The sequence below is a fragment of the Pectinophora gossypiella genome, chromosome 15, assembly GCF_024362695.1.
Source record: "Pectinophora gossypiella chromosome 15, ilPecGoss1.1, whole genome shotgun sequence".
In the NCBI taxonomy this organism is placed as follows: domain Eukaryota; kingdom Metazoa; phylum Arthropoda; class Insecta; order Lepidoptera; family Gelechiidae; genus Pectinophora; species Pectinophora gossypiella.
Window position 1 is genome coordinate 8,704,722 of NC_065418.1, and position 19,129 is coordinate 8,723,850.

General features: G+C 35.0%; 1 protein-coding gene across 1 annotated transcript; it reads right to left on the minus strand.

The window, feature by feature from the left end:
* Positions 1-12,310: 12,310 nt before the first annotated feature.
* Positions 12,311-13,690, minus strand: LOC126373415 (uncharacterized). Its single transcript, XM_050019573.1, has 2 exons — positions 13,574-13,690; positions 12,311-13,259 (listed from the first exon to the last, which is right to left on the minus strand). The coding sequence occupies exons 1-2, from the start codon at positions 13,592-13,594 to the stop codon at positions 12,393-12,395; spliced, it is 888 nt and encodes a 295-aa protein (XP_049875530.1). The 5' UTR covers positions 13,595-13,690; the 3' UTR covers positions 12,311-12,392.
* Positions 13,691-19,129: the final 5,439 nt, after the last annotated feature.

Consider the following 19,129-nt stretch of genomic DNA (forward strand, 5'->3'; position numbering starts at 1 on the left):
CAAAATTTATCTTTGACCTAGGAAACTACCCAATTCCTACGCACTTGCTACGGACCTGACGCGCCACTTTTGCTTCTTCCGTTCTCATTAAAATCTTATTTCATCCATCTTTTATTTATTTTTTATAATATGATTTTATATATATATATATTCACTTAGGCTTGACCAAACAAACACGTGATTTATTGTAGGTTTACCTTAGATGGCATTAACTACTAGGCCGGACAAGTGAGGAGCGCTAAGGACTCTCATTCCGTAAAATATACACACTATGCACAATAACAGATGTAAATGATGAAATTGTGGAACGACACAATGCGAAATTGATGCGATTGTTACAATTATTGCTACAACCATACTTATTACGAAATGTGATCGATTTTGAAAGCAAATTGTAAGAACGCCCGTTGTTTTTGACCATTTATCCGTATAACAAAACACAAAGATAAGATAAAAGATTACAACATTTTACAATTAATGCGTGAGGCACACATGCGTGAATGGAGCTAAGATTTTACATAAGTACTTACTTACTTAAATAAAATACTTTCGTAGCTTGTAATGTACCCATTATATCGAGGTTAATAGAGATGATACATTGAAATGAGTGTGGAATAAGCTCTATTGTCGGGAAAATTGGCTCAATTTAGATTTTTTTTTTTGCGTATTCCGTAGTCATTTCTACAAGCTTGTAATACATACAGCATAACTGACGGCTTTGCTTTTAATAATAACTTCAGAGAAAATGTTAAACTGTTGCTCTCAAGAAGGTACCTAAATGGGAGTTGTACCCGTAGCCCTTGTCAACCCGGAACGAGCGTGTTACCAACCATTGCACCACCCAGTCCTTCTCCTGTCCATGTGCAGTTCTTTCGATATGTATCATCAGTAAGCCGACTCCGAAAAAAAAATATTTTCGATTTTATTTTCTCTTTGTGAGTTGCCCGAATCTGCCTGAAAGGGTAAGTGCTACAAAAATAAAATCTAGTTAGACCTGAACAAAGTTGATACCATTGCGTGGTTTTCTTGACGAATTGTAAATTTGTTTCGAGTTCACTACTTGGCCGGACATATTGGGTACGGGGAAAATCAGCCGGTACAGTACAAGTTCAAAAAGAAAAAGTTGCATCTTTCTGAATTCTCGTATTAGTAGTATGAGAAACGTGTGTTTCATTTGTGGTTCGGCCCATGTATATTTATGATAATTAAGTATGTTGAATAAATTAATTATCACTTTGACATTGACTTCTGTGTTGACTTGAGCTTCGGCCTAGATTTCTATGTGGCAAATGACCATTTGCTTATCGGAAAAGTCAATATGTCCTGTGAGCTCACACCATTAGCATTTTGAAAAAAAAATAGGTAAGTACTGTCGTTGTCGTACTAAATATATATTATTATTGTCTAACGGCCTTATAAACCTTATTCTACGGTTATACTAGGAATAGTTAAGCCTAGAATAAGCTGAGAACATGAAGAGAATAAGGCTATATAGGATGTGACAGCTGTCCGCCCGGCTATACAGGTTGTGAGAAGCTGCAGTATAGTTTTAGGCGGATAAGACGTTAGATATGTAAAAAATTACGAATCAAAGTGTAACTAAGTTACATACCACTTAGCATACCATTTAGTTACCTACTTAAATAATGTTCTAAACGTTACCATCATAGACATGATTTGACAAATGATAATAACATCATCAATCTCTGTTGTGCTTAATGGGTTTGTTTTCTAAATGCTTTTACATAAAATCTAATCTAATCTGGCCTACAAGATCCCATTACTGGGCAAAGGCCTCCCCTTCCTCATTCCATTTTTCGCGGTCCTGTGCGTACTGTGCTTTTACATAATAATGAGAAAATAGGCAATTATCATGTTGCAACTTTTCGGTGAACGCAGCCTATAAAGTCCGTCATTACAAGACATTAACTGTAGCTTTTCACACTTACTTGCAAAAGCTAAATATTAAGTACAAATTACGCAAAACGTTTTCTATAGAAACAAAATAAGTTATATTTTTATAATTAAATCAATTATTATTGCGTATGGCAGACAAAAATAAAATATCCTGCGTGGATCATATATCCAGCTGAAGCTCCCCTAACCAAGTCTCTGCCGCATCCGTCACACAGTGCAGCTCGGCTATACCACCAAAATCAATGTGTAAGAGACGTACTTACGTAATTACTATTAGTCAGATTGCAATCTAAAGATTTATTGCTGGAGTCAAATGTTCCTAACAATTGAACGTCTGCTAGAAGACAAAACATTTGCTATAGCCAGGTGTAACTGTGTGTATGTACTGGTTGGTTTGGTTATGGTACCTGTTAAGAAGAATAGAAGTGAGTTAACTATTAAATCAATTTAAATATTAATCTCTCTGTAATTGCTAAAAACATATTTCTATTATATAACTATCTTGTATAAATTGTCACTAACAAAATATGATTGTGTACTGAAATAAAAGCTTTTTCTTGTTTATGGTGTAAATAAATATTTTTAACATAGACATTCATCATCTTTCTAGCATTAGCCCGCTTTTCACAGGGTTGAAGGTGTGTTGTGCCTGAGTGTAATAACAAGGAACATCATTTATAAGTACCCAAAAACAAAAATAAAACTTGCTTATGACTATTATCCTTATCCATGAAATGATAAACGCAGGAAAATCTCTACAGCGCCACCTGTATTTTTTTTTTTGGGAAACGTAGCCTGTGTAGTCCTTCATTCAACTTGAAATTTCAACGTGTAAATTGTGAGGTCACCCCGACCGCCGACCCCAGGGGCCTGTTTAATAAAACTTACAATTGTAAATTACAACGACAATTTAATGTTCATTACGTAGCTAATATGAAACTACAAAATATTTGTGATCACAAACTCCGCAATGTACATCAAATTGTCATTGTAATTTACAATTGTAAGTTTTATTAAACAGGCCCCTGGTGTCAAGGTAGTAAATACTTAAATGATTTCAATATTTAAAAAAGGAGTGGCTTAAAAAATTGATTTAACGTGAAAAACGGGATAACGCTAGGAAGATGATGGTGATTAAAAACCAAAACAATTCACAAATTTTACCATAAAGGAGTCAAGTATGCGTTACACAATTATAGACACTGCGTTGCTGTATAAACTCAAAAAGACAATAGCCTGAGCTAGGATTAGATACAGGTAAATTCTTATGTGTAGTCTTTCTAAGTTGCCACCCCAACCCGTGATACTTTAATCATATTTAATCCAGTTTTGATAATTTTGTATTACTAGAGCTGCAATTATGTGTAATAAGCGATATACTATAAGGCGATGCACTGGGTCAATAAAAAGCTTTCAAAGAAATTGCACGGTTGCCTTTACGAGGTGATATTGGTTTAAATCAATTTATTCTCGTAACCGCTCGTCTAAAACATTAGAAACTACTTATCGTAAAAGGAAAATGGATGAGATAGCTCTTCTTTATAATAACATTTACTATAAATATATTTTTTAATAAATAAATAAGTATTAAATTGAAAACATAAGTACTATGTTCGACCATTATATACGGCGATACGGTTAAATATCACTTTGGTGTAACAGAAAGCTCGGTGAGGCGTGGGTACTTAGTTCATCTTCCGATGGAAGAACCTCTGACTACCCCAATTGGGATATAGTCTAGAGCTTATGTTATGTTATTAAATTGAACAAGCACACTTCAAACTTGGGTAAGGATATTGCAATGGTATTTCTGACATTACAATTTAACGTCCCTTGAATATTTTCTTAACTAAAATTGTATTTCTATACGCGAAGTAGCTATCGAATGCAGTTCCAATAGTACATTTACGACAAACTAGGCCCAAGATACACCTACAACCTTCATTATGAAGGTACATTAACATCATGATTCATCATCATTGCTTCTATGCTGTTCTGGGAGCAAATAAAAAACATAGAAAACGTTCAGCTGCTTGTCTTCCCGGGCATGTCGTAAAAACCGACAGAGGGATTGTGTCCTCTAACATGATGGACTAATGTTATGGGCGATAGGCTGATCCCTTATCACCATAAGGTTCATCATATCCAGCTAACGACATCGTATCAACAGTGGCTGCAAGTTGTTTTTGATTACTTGTGGCTCTGCCCACCCCATTAGGGATTACGGGCGTGAGTTTATGTATGTATGTATGTATTAACATCATGACAACACCGAAAGCTATTATCACGTACGCTCTACTTACTACTTACACCGATAGCCTACAAAACAACCGCCGCGCATCATCCAAAACAAAGCTGCTAACATGTTATATAATGTGTTATATAACATGTTCCGATGGGCGCGGGCGCAGGTTTCGGTGTTCGTGCGCGGTCAGCCAGCAAATCTGTGTCGGCTACTGCACTGATACATATTTTGACCTTTAGAATCAGAATCAGAATCAGAATCAGAATCATTTAATCATTTATTCAACGTAATTATCATGGATAAACTTGTTGTGGTAGTCTGTTATTGGCTTAACGATGTAAACTAAACACTGTTAATACCTCATTTATAATTTTAAGCTGTCGACTACCTGAATAAAAGAAATAAATAAATAAATAAATAAAGGTCAATGTAACATTTTTGAATTTACGTCATTTCGCAAGGTGTTATGGCTGAGGAGAAGAAATGACAAGAAACTGCAACAGCAACACATCTTTTAAAAACCAATGAGGATATACATTACAAGTTATTTAATAACTAGAGGAACACATTCAATACCAGACATTTTTATCATTTAGGTAATAATTAATCTTATAATAGGCTTTTTTACATAAAGTAAGCTTCACGTGAGCTTTAAATTTATTCTCTGACAAATTTAAAATATTATCTGGTATTTTATTGTAAAAACGTATACATAACCCCAAAAAAGATGTTGATGTTGTTATCAGTATTACATCTACCTATAGACACAGGACTTCACAGAAGGAAGACGAAAGTTAAGAAAGAAGAGGAGGAAGTTAGGAAAGTGATTAAACAAAATAAAAAATGAAACAATATCTCCATATTTGCAGTTTGCCTGCTGTGCAGTTTCCACTTACACATTTGGCTCGACCATTATAGGCGACGATACCGCTCACCACCTATCACGTTGGTCTAACAGAAAGCTCGATTAGGTGTGGGTACCTAGATAATCTTGCCATGGATGTACCTCTGGCTACCTCAATTGGAATATAGTCGTACGCTTATATTGGTGCTAATTCCTGTAAATACCATCTAATTTTATTTTAAGTTATATCTGTCATTTTCTTATCCGCCGAAAAGGAAAGGGACGGGTAATCGACAAGCATAAAATTAATGGAACACACGTCAATTTTAAGCACAAATCTAAACCAACCGTCTAAAAATTTTACATCCGTCAATAACCCGTCACAGTTAAGTAGACAGCACGTCAAACGGATTGCATACCAGCGAGGTACCTTTTGATTCGCCCGGGTTATTCATTCATTTACTCATTCTTCCTAAAATTAAGAGCTGTGAATCATCCGTCCCTTTCCTTTTCGACGGATATGAAAATGACAGATATAACTTAAAATAAAATTAGGCGGTGTCTGCAGGAATCGGGGCCATTGTCTTGTGTTAATTTCTCCCCATTTAGTTAAATTACATAAGTACCTACTACGCAAGCTACTAAGAAGGGATAATTTTGCTGTAAATATCTATTTAATTAGATTACTAGAATACCTGATATATATAGGCTAGACGACATTAATATCTAAAATAAGAACTTCCTTCATATTCGCGTAGAAAATGAAGGAAGCAAACATAATTCCCATTAAAGTTACGTAAACCACATAACATATGTCCTTAAAAAGTGCAAGTATGGTCCAAAGATAGATGTTATAGTCGTTGAAGAACTGGACCAGATCGCCGACATTCGTAGACCACTTTTACTGATATATCGTTTGCAGGAAAAGGGAAACGCAATGGTTCATTACATTACGGATAATGCATAATGTGTAGTTGCGCAATTATAGGAAGCCCTTCAGTTCCCTTAAACAACACCCACAATTATTATCGAGAGGTGATTATAACTGTCTCTCTTACGTCACTAATAAAGCAATGAAAGTTTTTATGAGATTGGTCGTTAAATTATTTATTGATTAGCATGTAAAATCCATCATACATTGTAACGTGTTAGGAAAAGCAATTTATATCGTATTACTTTTTTAATATTAATAACATAATTGTTACAAAACGAGTCGTTCAGCCGAACACACACAACCTCTGTGGTCTAGTGGTTAGAGTATTGGGCTCACGGCCCGGAGGTTCAGGTTCGATTTATGTATATGAGTCAATCGGGTTGGGAACACCGTGCTACATTCTAATACATGTTTACTTACTTGAATCAGGGATCATCTCGCAATTTGTGCTGCAGGATGGAGTCTACTCCTAATGGACATAAAAAAATGCATACAAATCTAAACTCTTAACGGAGAGATTGGATAAAACGCTTGCTCAGGATCGCGAGAGTTTGCTCAACAGTGAAATCACATATAGGTACTGATAGGCAGGGTCCCTAGAAACAAGATATTGCCTATATCAACTAAGTTATAGGCAATATCTACATAATCTCTACCCTAAGGAAAAAATAAAGCACAGCTTCGTTTATAACGCTTTCTTCAAACTTTCAAACATTCTAAGTTATTTAGGTGAAATGATAAAATTGCTTTGCTCTCAAAAGCCATATAATTTTATAAACACATAGAAAAAAAAGACATTTCGTTCATAATTTTATATAATAAATCTATAAACACATGGCCTGAGGAAATAATTCCTACTATACGGAAGTGGAAAAATTGTAACAAATCGACTCACATGAAGTAATAAATACAATCTAATGACCGTTTTACAACATTACGTGTAAGGTGTACACCATGCAACATGTGAGGTGATCACAACACGAACATCAAAGAGGCGAAACCACTTATATCGTACATATGTGGAAGAAGTTGTGTGGTTAGGTGTATGCAAGATGTGCCGACCAGTTGGGAAGTAGTCTCAATCGACGAACAAGTTTAAAATTAGAATATTCGGCAAATTCTACAGGGTGTTGTTAATTTGAAAAATAAAATTAGTAAGACATAAATGCATCGGTCATTTAAGTTTTGTTATTTAATATGGCATCATTTTATATTCTTAGGTATTTAGTGGCAAAAAGTGGCAGGAATTTTAGTGGCAACTCATATAACCACTTTTAAGGCCTAAAATTAGTGGTCGAAAGCAATTAAGTATAATTGAGTGAAAATTTAGTGACAAGTTACCAGCACGTCACCTAGAAGACATTCTTCGCCATTTTCACCGTTGTTCCATTAGACATTTGACATAAAATTTTATGGCGCATTTAATAAATTATGCCCAGGATGATCTGTTTATATAATGTTTATGGATGGTACGTTGTTGCTTTGATTTATATTGCATTATTTACTTATATCTGTATTCCACAGTCGCCGACTCAAATATTTAGCAAGTTCTTTCACCCTAAGGTTACCTGAAAGAAATTGCTATTTAGCAATAAGGCAGCCGATAGTGCTTCTCTTGTTTTAAGTTTACGCGGTTATTATCATAGAACCCGTTATTATGTGTTTTAATTAGTGTTTCTCTTGTCACTTTTGTAATAATTTTAATGTTGTGTTTACATATGCAATAAAGCGTATTTGTATTGTATTGTATTTGTTGAACATGGAACATTCTAAGTTTTTCTTGCTTTCTTGAATATACAAGTAAAGGTACATATAACGTAACAACATTGGTATCTTTAGTATCACCATGTACACAGCACAGGTGGGTTCGATTGCGCATCTCAGGAATGATACAAATAATACAAGGCAATTACTTGAGTCCCTTTCACCGAGTGATACTCCGATATCAAGTGTGATAATTATTACGTCATTTTATATACGACGCTGTTTCACACGATTACTTATTTATGTACGTCTCGTAAAACACTTGACATAACATTCCAAAGACGAATTTATAGGGCAGAAAAGCTCGTTATATTTTATGTAAGTATCTCAACGCGTTTATCGTTAACAAATCAAAATTACGATAGACATAGTATTTTCGTCATTCTTTAGTTTTTTTTTTTGACGTGACTTATTGTAGATTTGCCGCAGACGGCATTAACTACTTGGCCGGAACACTCTTTAGTAAAGGTATGCGTAGTCTATTTATTTTAATCAATGTTTGTGTATCGAACTCATTTAGCCATAATGATTTACGTATATTAATGCAACGACTGGATTTTTGAAACACAGATATTCTAAAACTGGCCGTTTTAACAAAATATAAATTACATAATTATATTTGTTTGTGCCAATATAAAACTTTGAGTTCCAAACTTTAAAATTAAATTCGATAATTATTTTTTCTTTTTAAATAGACATTACGTTATCCTTTATAGACTTTTAGAATCAATTAATTTCAAGATTTCACGTACAATACATTAGGTAACGTAGCCTTTAATATCTCGTTTGTTTGTTTAAGTTAATGAGGTCTTTAAAGTAAGTACTATTAAAGTGAAGGTACAGTATTCCCAAATAAATATATATAATTTTCAAACATTTTAAGACCTACTACTATACAGGTTTATTTTCTGTTAAAGAAATAAACAATAAGTAGGTTATGCAAAAAATAAAGTTATAAATATAATTCTACTAAGCAGTAAAGCAAAATCCAGAAAGATTTATGATGTAAAAATACAAAATTCTATGTACAAAATTCATAATTTATTCCTGGATTTAATTATTCAATTATTTTTACATTGCACACTTCATTTCGGTCGATGACTGTACGAAACCTGTAATATTTAGAACAAAACGTTCGTTAGAAAGTTAATTCATTGACTTCTTGCTCACTGCAAGTAATAAAAGTTCAGCAAGTGGACACTGTTTAATGTTATACTAAACAGCACATAAATATACTATTACTTGTTTAGTGCTTCCCCGCGTTGAATTAAAGTATATAGATAGGTAGGTAGGTAGATAGGTACGAGACGTAAATAACATTATATCTTGCTACTTCAGAGTTGAAAACTGATCTTAATCCTAATTGGATACTTTTGAACTAGTCACAGTTTTCAAACCAATAGCCTTCTAACTAATGAAACGTTATTATCACCTCTTACAAGCACTGAACAGCTTGATAGGAAAGTTCTTAGGTTAACCACTCCAACACACATATAGTATATTAATATTATTATAAATGCGAAAATGTATGTTTGTCTGTTTCTTTGTACGTCTTTCACGGCAAAACGGAGCGATTGACGTGATTTTATAAATGGAGATAGTTGAAGAGATGGTGAGTGACATAGGCTGATTTTTGTCTCTTTCTAACCCCCCACTTCCCTAAAATGGAGGGTGGAAATTTGTATGGAGCATTCCGCAATTTTCAAGGTAGAAAACTAAAAGTTGGTTTTTGAACATTCAAAAACTGGATCTTTTTTTAAAATCTGCCCCTAACCCCTTCAAAGAGGGGGTGAAATTTTATATGAGACTTCGCAGTTTTCAAGGTTTAAATTGTTACGTTAGGAAAGGGGAACCATGTTACCCCGAATTTAACGCGAGCGAAGCCGCGGACAAAAGCTAGTATTTTATAAACAACAATTGAACTTCTAAACTAGACTATGTACACCTTTGTGCACCCCGTATTTATTTATTTATATTTTCTAGATATTATTGTGTTAGAGAGACTGTCAAAAATATAGACAACCAAACAGGTTTTTTAAAGCTGCCGTAGGTATATTAACTAACCTATCCTTTGCCAAAATCAGATATACTATAAATAAATTCGAGACGTAAATCCAATCAAATTGTTATCAATTGAATCACTTAATCATAAACTCAAACGATGGCAGATGGTTTGAAATATAATCTCGGTACTTCTAATTAAATATTAAATGATTAATCAACGATTAATGATTGCAATCGTAAATACAAATATTAATGACTAATTTCTGTAATATGTTATAAAACCATCTGCAGTGCCGGCAAAACGTTTTGAAATCAAAACACTTATATAAATTTTAATTTTTAATTTTAATTAAAAGAATTTTTTTTTTTTTGTTGTAATTGTGAATGCAGTGTGTACCTGTAATTGGGGCACATATACAAAAACTAATTTAAGTCTTGCATTTTATAACTTTACAATTTGTGTACTGTTGGTTTACCTATCTAAATAAATTAAATTAAATAAATATAAAGAGCCTTAATTGGATGGTGTCATGTAAAATGAAAAGCATAGCACCATTTGTCACGGACGTTATTATGCTATTTAGTCGAACATAATATTGAGTCGGGAGACTACGTAAGCGCGAAAAAAATCTAACTCTACCAATTTTTTTTTTCCAAATTATATATCTCCGTAATTTACATGCAAAATAATTCCTCAAATACCTTTTAAATTATGACTTTTACTGTCGTTCACATGTACGGTCACGAGCATTAATATGTATACACTTTGGTACCATGGCACATAAACTTTTTTGACAAATTGAACTGTAAGTCTCACTAAATGTCAAATATATTAATGCGACATAGTCCTAAAATGGCTACATTATATTGCTCATGACTGTACATTACTATTATGAGGAACTTTCCAGGCTACGTTCCCCAAAAAATATGTAGAGATGATACAAATTTGCCTTCGTTAAACTTTCTTATTTCATTGATAATAGACATCGCATCTTTTATCTTTGTTTTTTGCTATAAGTGATGACCCTTGTTATTACACCCAGGTACAACTCATCTTCCACCCATTATTATTTTGAACAGAATAAAGAGAAGCAATATAGGTTGCAACATAATTTTACATACATACCTGATACCAATATCAAACTGCAATTATTTTTATACATGCCTACGCCATTACATTATGTTTTTGAATAATTATTTGAGACACTAAGAATATAGGTAAAATCACGTTAAATCTGTACAGCGCCATCTACATTTTTTTTTGAAAACGTAGCCTGAAAACTCCTTCATTGTATGTTATATTAAACAAAATAATTATTATTTACCTACTTCCAAGTATATAAGGTAACAAGAAACTTTCGTTCTTAGAAAGCATGAATGTAGTTCAGACTTACACTAAATTGATGTAAGTACTTTAGAATAGATAGCTGATATCTACGTATCTACCTACAGGTATAGTTCCGGTTAGCTTGGTTAGATCTAGTATGCCTAAGTATCTATCGTATATATTGATAAAAGAGAAAGTTTTAACTGCTGGCAGTGAGCCCTTTCAAATTCTATTTGGTGCCTAGACTTAAGGGCCCAGTCTCCGAATACAGAATTCAGATTTTGAATATTTTCACCCCTCTCGGAGAGCACCCCTGCTGACATCACTACCTGAAGTTGCTCTACTTTACTACTCCAAGCAAAAAACATGTATATAGCTGGCTTCTTTACCATAAATTTTATAGCGTTAAAGAATTTTTATCCCAAAAATATTGAATTGGAAAAATGTAGTGTAAATGATATAAATGATAATTATTGGAAATGTTTATGTAACAATATTTGCATGCTATTGTTGATAGCTGATAAGGAGAGACTTTTATGAGCATCCATCTATTAATGTACCCTTTTCAAAAGCAAATAAAGAGATTTTCTTTTTCTAAGCATTTTACGATGTAAACTTAATGCTGGCGAAATAGGGTCTGAAATTGAATTACCCTATTTAATGTTAGCCCATAGGATTCAATTGAGTTTATTCTCTTCTTCTTCTATCGTGTGGGTTATAAATTCGTTATGAGGTGGATTACCAAACTCAGCAATTTTTTTTATATACTTATATTATACGGATACCTATGACAGCTACCTAGAGTTTTACGTCGCATTGAGAGTACTTAAACATTTTTTTAGATTCAACACGTTATGAATTATTAAAGTTATAATTTCTTCTTTTTCTGCCCAGTAATAAATCCACCCACCGCAGAACTCAATACTGACTGTGGCTATTAGCTGTCTTTTGACTGGTCACATGTATCCTGTATCTACCCCGTTTAGACATGACGAGCGCGAATTGTTATTGTCAATCGGTACAACATAAAAACTAAAATAAACTCAAGCATATACTTTTATTATTCAACTTCATTAGTGTTTAGTTTAGAACGCAAGATTATTACGTAAGTAGGTTATTAAATAAATATGCAATAACAACAACTTTTAAACACGTGCATCACTTTATTTCATTCTAATCAGTGTACAGTAACAAGGCACAAAATAAAACTTCAACACCTAAATGTAAAAAAATAAATTACGATGTTGTATGTCTAGCGTAAATGGCAACAAAATATACCTACACAAATTAGCATTCATTAATTATTATGCATAATCATTACATTACATACTCATTACATAGGTACTCGTTACATTCGTTAAAGCTTGGAATATGATGTGCGGCTTGCGCTGTACGCGTTCTTGTAACTAGATGCGTCAGATGGCGTTATATACTCTGTGCCATGTACATTCAAGTCATTGTCCTCCTTGGATATACTCTGAGACACAGGACCCTGAATCTTCTCATACTCTTGCGAAGGAGGTGGCAAAGAAGGACTGTTATACTTCGCTTGATTTGCTGGATAGTAATTTTGATAGAAACTTGGAACAGGGTTCTGGTAAAGTAAGTTATTGTACAAAGAATTAGGTTGGGCTAGTAAAAACATAGAGGGGTGAGTTAGATAAGGACTAAATGGTAACTGATAGTTTTGAGCTAAATTCTGATACTGTCCTTGCAAAGAATGTTGCTGTGGATTGACTTGGGTCGTGGGATTTGGACTGAAGAACTGATAAGGAACCACAGAAGGAGATGGTAACCCTTGAGGCTGCGGCAGGATTGCCAGCTGAATATTCCCCGTCTGGGACTTTGAGGGTACTATTTGGTACTTAGCTTGGTAACCAGGATTAGGCACAAAATTCAGTGGTACAAACTGTGATGAGCTCGGGGGAGGGATGAGATTTATCTGAGGTTGAGGAGCGTACTGAGGACTGCTTTCAGTGGGGTTGCTGCTGTAGTATTGACTTCCTCCTTGCGTAGGGTAGAAGGAGTTGGGCACTTGGGTTTGGTAGGACGGACTAGGTTGGTTGGTTTGAGCGCTGGGGCTCTGGTATATATATGTGTACTCCTGCTTCTGCGCGCCGGTCGGGATGGCGTTCAGCGTAGTCGTCTTCCCGGCCCCTCGCTTCTTCTGCTCATTGTCCTCCACCTCACCGGCGCACACCAGCGCGGTGAAAGCCACCAACACCTGAAATTAACATCAAAAACCATCCATCACGCTAATGCCCGAGAGGCGTGGAAGCCGATCAATCAGCTACATCGTTTTAGCTATTACATGAAGAAATGCAAATATTTAAAATTGTTAGCCTAACAAATGGGCAGATACCTATCTTAACGATGGTAATTTATTTTCCAAATTGTCGTAACCTAGGTTAGCACTGCAAATGATTAGATAAATACTGAGAAAGTGAGAGTAAACGTGAATCACCATGTCTAGAAGAACAATAGCCGGTAATGAAACCCAAATATCAGCAAATTACGTCATGTATAAAAATCACTTACCAAAAGTCTTCGCATCGCCATGTTGGATCGAACTTAGCGCTCACTGACCACGGGTGTTCAGTTACATTATTTTCTTTTTCTCAAAGGAAAACTCAGTGCGAAAGGAAAAGTGTTCTATGCTCCGGCGCACGGAAAAGTGCTAGCTTGTATCAAGTTCACGCATTTATATGAGCGGGTATGGACAACTTTCCTCGGTCTAGCTCCAGATCTGAGGGAACTGACCGCTCCGTGGGTCTTTGTCCTGCGTTACATATCCAGTTTGCTGGGAGAGCGCTTCCTGGTACCGCGGAAACGCGTCACGTTACGAGCAATGAGATCGACACGGGCTCAATTCCCCGGGTGCCATTACACCGGTACCTACTACCTACATGTCGGCTCTAATGACAGCTGTCCAGTAAATTACTCAATTCAATAGGCGGGCCTGACGGCGAGAACAAAGCAATGAATGCTGCTGAATGAATGTCTCTGATATAGACCTACTGCAATCAGGTTACTGAGCTGCTGTTACCAATATTAAACGTCAAAAAGGCTCGTGTTTCGTAAGAAAATGTAACACTGAGTCAGATGTAGTGAAGTAAAGATGCAAGAGTGCCTTCATTATAATAAACACTCGCTTCAAATGAGGACGTTTAAGTTGACCTGTCCGTGTAATATCTCGGGCTGGTTATATGAGCTTGAATATTGCTATAGTAACCTATAATACTAACTTTCTTTTTCATTACCCCAGTGTAGGCGTATTGCAACAGTACCTTCTCACATTTATTTACCTACGTGCGTAAAGTTATGATGTGTAGTACTAACATGCCGAAATGAATAGGAATGGTAATATTAAACAAGAACGACCGTGAGATTCTCCACAAAATATCTACCCGTGTGTTGTTTCTTGTATGAATTATAACTGTTATATAATAATGTAGGTTAAAAAACTATTAGCAAAAAGAGCAAACGATTAATTATCGTATTTTCTCAAATAACATCGTAAAATACATATTTAACGATTGTTGTGAAAACTATAACTTTTTCATTCCGCTTACCTTAATTACGTAGGTAGGTACTTAGTTAATAGTTTTGAATCAAATACATTTTATCAATCTACTCGAGTACTTACGTACTGTACTAAACATACACGAATGTAAAATTAATATTTAAATCTTATTAAAATTTTACATTTAATTCCTGTATCATATGCATTACTATTGACTTTCAGATTATGATCAACAGTATTGATTACCTATCAGACATTAATATTTATAGCGTTTACAACCGAACTAATACTTCATTGCAAAACAAGTCAAAGCACTTACAGTGTCTAGTAAAAGGGCTGCAACCAATTATACTCGGAGCTTTCTACCGAGATCGGCAAATTAAGTCGATTACAAACTGGAGGTGTGAAACGAATATACCGAGGTAAATAATCTATGTGAAAGTCATTAATCTGTGAAATCCAAACAAGTGTGTAAGAAAGTAATTGATACGTTAGGTCCTTTCATTTTGCCTTTGCATGCCAAGTTTTGACTATGATTTACGATGGAGTAGACACAGGTTGGTATTAACTGATTGAAGATAGCTTAGTAGCTTATAAGGGAGACCTACGTCTCACAGTGGTCTGATTCAAGCTGGATATCATTATTTTTCCCCTGGTTACTTACATTATTTTATACATTGGCAACACCCAGGAAGTTTTTCTTACTTGTTCTTACAGGATTAATAACAGCGATTACATTTCCTACTTTCTAAGCCTAAGTATCAAGTATGTCACTACATAAGAATATTATGTGGATTTAAGTACTATTAATATATTTAATTTATAAAAGATATAATACAAAAGGTGGACGCACTAAAAGAAAAAAAGTTAATAAGTTCTTAGTTATATTATACCTCTAGATTACGAAATGCCACATTCTTAGCTACAAATTTTAAATTGTAACACCTCGTGTCTGTTATTTTGATATTATATTCGCATTATAACATACGTACAAACATACATATTTAGTAATTATATAAGTAACTTCATACCACATGTAAAATTACCGTATACTTTTTAATAAATAGATTTCATAATAGGTTTACTCAAAGAAAGTGCTACTATGATAAGCTTGTCATAGAAATTGACTCAGAGATCATGTTACTTTATCATGATGGACATACAGATAACGCATGAGGTGAGAACATTTACTCTAAGAATAATCGTCCAATCCAATCTATGCCAAACCAGAGAAGAAAATAAAAGCATGAAAATGACTTTAAATCTACTCCGGGCTCTTAAGTGAAAAAAACGAAATGGATATAAACAAACTGTTGCTATTTACAATCGAAGTTGAATTCGTAGTTGAAATTGTTCTGAGTTGGAATTAAACAATTGAAAGAACGTCTAGGGCCATGTGCCGAGGCTTTTCTTGCAGCTTCTTATCCCCGGCTACTCATATACAGGTTGTGAGAAACTACTGTAGTTTTAAGCGGATGAGACGTTCGTTATGTAAAAGTTGACGATTCAAAGTGTAACTATGTTACCTACTGAATAAAGATATTTTTGAATTTTGAATTTGAATGTATCCAGGGGACCTTTTTTCCGTGTAGTTGAGTCCGTAATCCCTTACGGTCTGAATCATAATCATATCATTTATTCCGTTCCACATGGTTCATGGTATAGTTCTGAATCTAAAGTGTTGCACTTATTACAGGGCAACCACCAACCTCCCATATTTATAAGTTTTTCAAAATATATAATTTACAAATAGGTATCTTAACCAAAACTGACCGCGAGTAGTCTTCGGACGACTTTGACTTTACCTACTCAAATCATGAATGCAGCCATCATGATTTCCGAATATGATTACACCAGCATTTAGTACCTACAATTCAATGAAACCTACATACCCCGAAGGTCCTGATTCACATTGTATAGGAATGTTAATTTGGAAACCAATTCTTCTACTTAGCAGAATAACCAGTAACATGTGAACGTACATACTCAAGTTCGAACATTTTGCGAACTTATGTAACTCGTTAGTTGTACGAATGTTCGAATGGCGAAAAGCAGGTAATTAGTATATGAAAGTATCAGTGGTAATTTGTGAAAATAATTAACGCCCGTTACCGTTATCATGGGTAAGCAAGCATAGAGCTCGTGTAGAGCTATTTGTGATTGTGACTAATTGACAGAGTAACATGAAGTATAAAGCTTTTTACTTGTGATGGTAAAGGAAGATAGAAAAAAAGAAACATTCGAACGTGTAAATATGACCGTAAAGTTTTATATATTAAGTTAATAAAATCATGAATGTGACTACAGCGCCATCTATGAGAAATGAAGGTATACAGTGAGGCCAACAGCATAGCAAATTATGTTCTATCGCTAAAGCCGTTCACCGAAGTTATTTGAACCTGCTGGTGCCTAACGTAGAGATATAATATAGTTGATATAGATGGAGCTTTATCAAGGGTGTACCACTAATGGACAACTTGAGAGCTGCCGTACCCGAAATCGGCAAAGATAATTAATAATTATGGTTCATCATATCCATCTCAGAACATGATAGCTATTGTTTGCTTCTTTAACAGTTTTGTGTAAAAAAACTTACATAACAACATAACATCGCATCACGCCTGTACCCCGTAGGGGTAGACAGAGATGTATAGTAAAAAAAACTTAGAACATTGATTCCCAATTGGGCTAGACATAGGTAGGTACATCCGCTCTTCACCGAGATTTCTGTTAGACAACATAATGATCGAGCCAACCGCGTGAAAATCTTCCCGTTTGAGAAGCAAGACGGGTAACACACAGAAACAGAACCGCAATTACTTCACTAACATGTATCATTTATCAAGCTCTAAACTCTGGCTGTAAATTGTTTTCTGATGACTTATTCCTCTGACTAAAAGCTTTTTTTTTTTTGACGTGACTTGTTGTAGATTTGCCGCAGATGGCATTAACTACTCTCACCCGGTACAACGTTTAAGACAACAGGCCTGAGGGTGCCCAGTTGGGCGCGAACCTCGGCTCAGGGCGTCCTCTGAGAGGAAGAATATTGAAAGGATTAATCGACCCTAGTGGGTCTCTGACTAGAAGCGATTAGGGAAATGAGTTTGTACTGTGCAAATAAGTGATACTTACAGAAAAACCGTCAATCCGTGAGATTTTATATTTCCGTTTATTTTTCCGTATTTGTTTACTTTTAATCTATAAAAACATATTATTATTATTATCAAAGTCTTAATTAATTATTACATCTTACAATTATTACAAATATCATCATCATCTTCCTAGCATTATCCCGTTTTTCACAGAGTCCACTTACCTAACGTGAAGATTTGACAGGTCCGGTTTTTTACAGAAGCGACTGCCTGTCTGACCTTCAAACCCGCAAGGAAAAAAACATAAAATTTTACAAATATACCTACTTGATATCTTTCTCACATCCGTGTATCCTCAATACTTGAGAGACAAGATTAATGCAATTTTTGACTTTTTTAAAATACCTAAATCTTTTGTGAAACACAAATCGTTTAGCTTTAAGGTAATTTACAGAAAGGAAGCATTACATGTAACTTGTAAGTAGGTACTTTGGTAAGCTTACTTTCACAACGAGTGATGGTTCAGTTAGAAGTGCTCACGGTCTATAGCACACATGCTATAGAACTTAAATTCGATCCGCCTTCACGTCTTCAATGATTTTCTGCTAGCTTTTCGTCCAGAGACTGGGTATATTGCAAGCTAGCTCCTGTACAGTCACAGCCGGATTGGATTAGATGGGTCAACCATTAGCCGGATTGTCATATCCACAAGTGAGAGGGGAAGGTTGTTATGTTACCTACTGTGTATTAATTTTGACATGGAAAGACAGTGCCGCACTTGCACCAAGGAGTTATAAAGTTGGCTCGACCATTAGATAGCGATACGGCTCACCACCATTGGTCTAACAGAAAGCTCGGTGAGATATGGGTACTTAATTCATCTAGCGATGGATGTACAATTAAAGAGCCAAGCACTCAGTGAGTTCAGTCACTGAGCCAAGCGAATTATTTGTAAACAGTGGTGAAATTATGAACCATTAGTTGTCATTATTATAAAATTTATATTTTTGTAGGTGTTTTTGGTCTATTACAGGAACGACATGTAACCAGGAGGTCTTAAGTGCAACCAGCTAATTATTACTTTGCGAGAAACTGGTTAGACTTTTGCAGCTTATCGTACCTCTAAGACTACCCTAATTGGAATTTACCCGTGAGCTTATGCTATGTTAAAGACAGTAATATAATACTTTGGGATAATTCGGCGAACACGAAAGGAGATCATCGGATTTCGGCCCAGAAGTCAAAGTGCCGGCCAAAAAATATTTTTGCTATATTCCGTTAGATATTATCCACCTGAGCATTTATTACTATGGCACCAAAGCTGTAGGGTCAATATCTTCGGTTATATTCGAATTCAAAAAACTGTATTTTTCATACATTTTTGGTCAAATTGTAAAGTGCCGGCCAAGTAACAATAATGGTATATATCCTTAGAACTTATCCGTCTGAGCATTTATTACTATGGCACCAAAGCTGTAG

Coding starts and splice junctions, on each gene's coding strand:
- LOC126373415 (XM_050019573.1), bottom strand. CDS start 13,594: ATGGCGATGCGAAGACTTTTG. Junction 13,260..13,573: donor TGGCGATGCGAAGACTTTTG/GTAAGTGATTTT, acceptor TGTTAATTTCAG/GTGTTGGTGGCTTTCACCGC.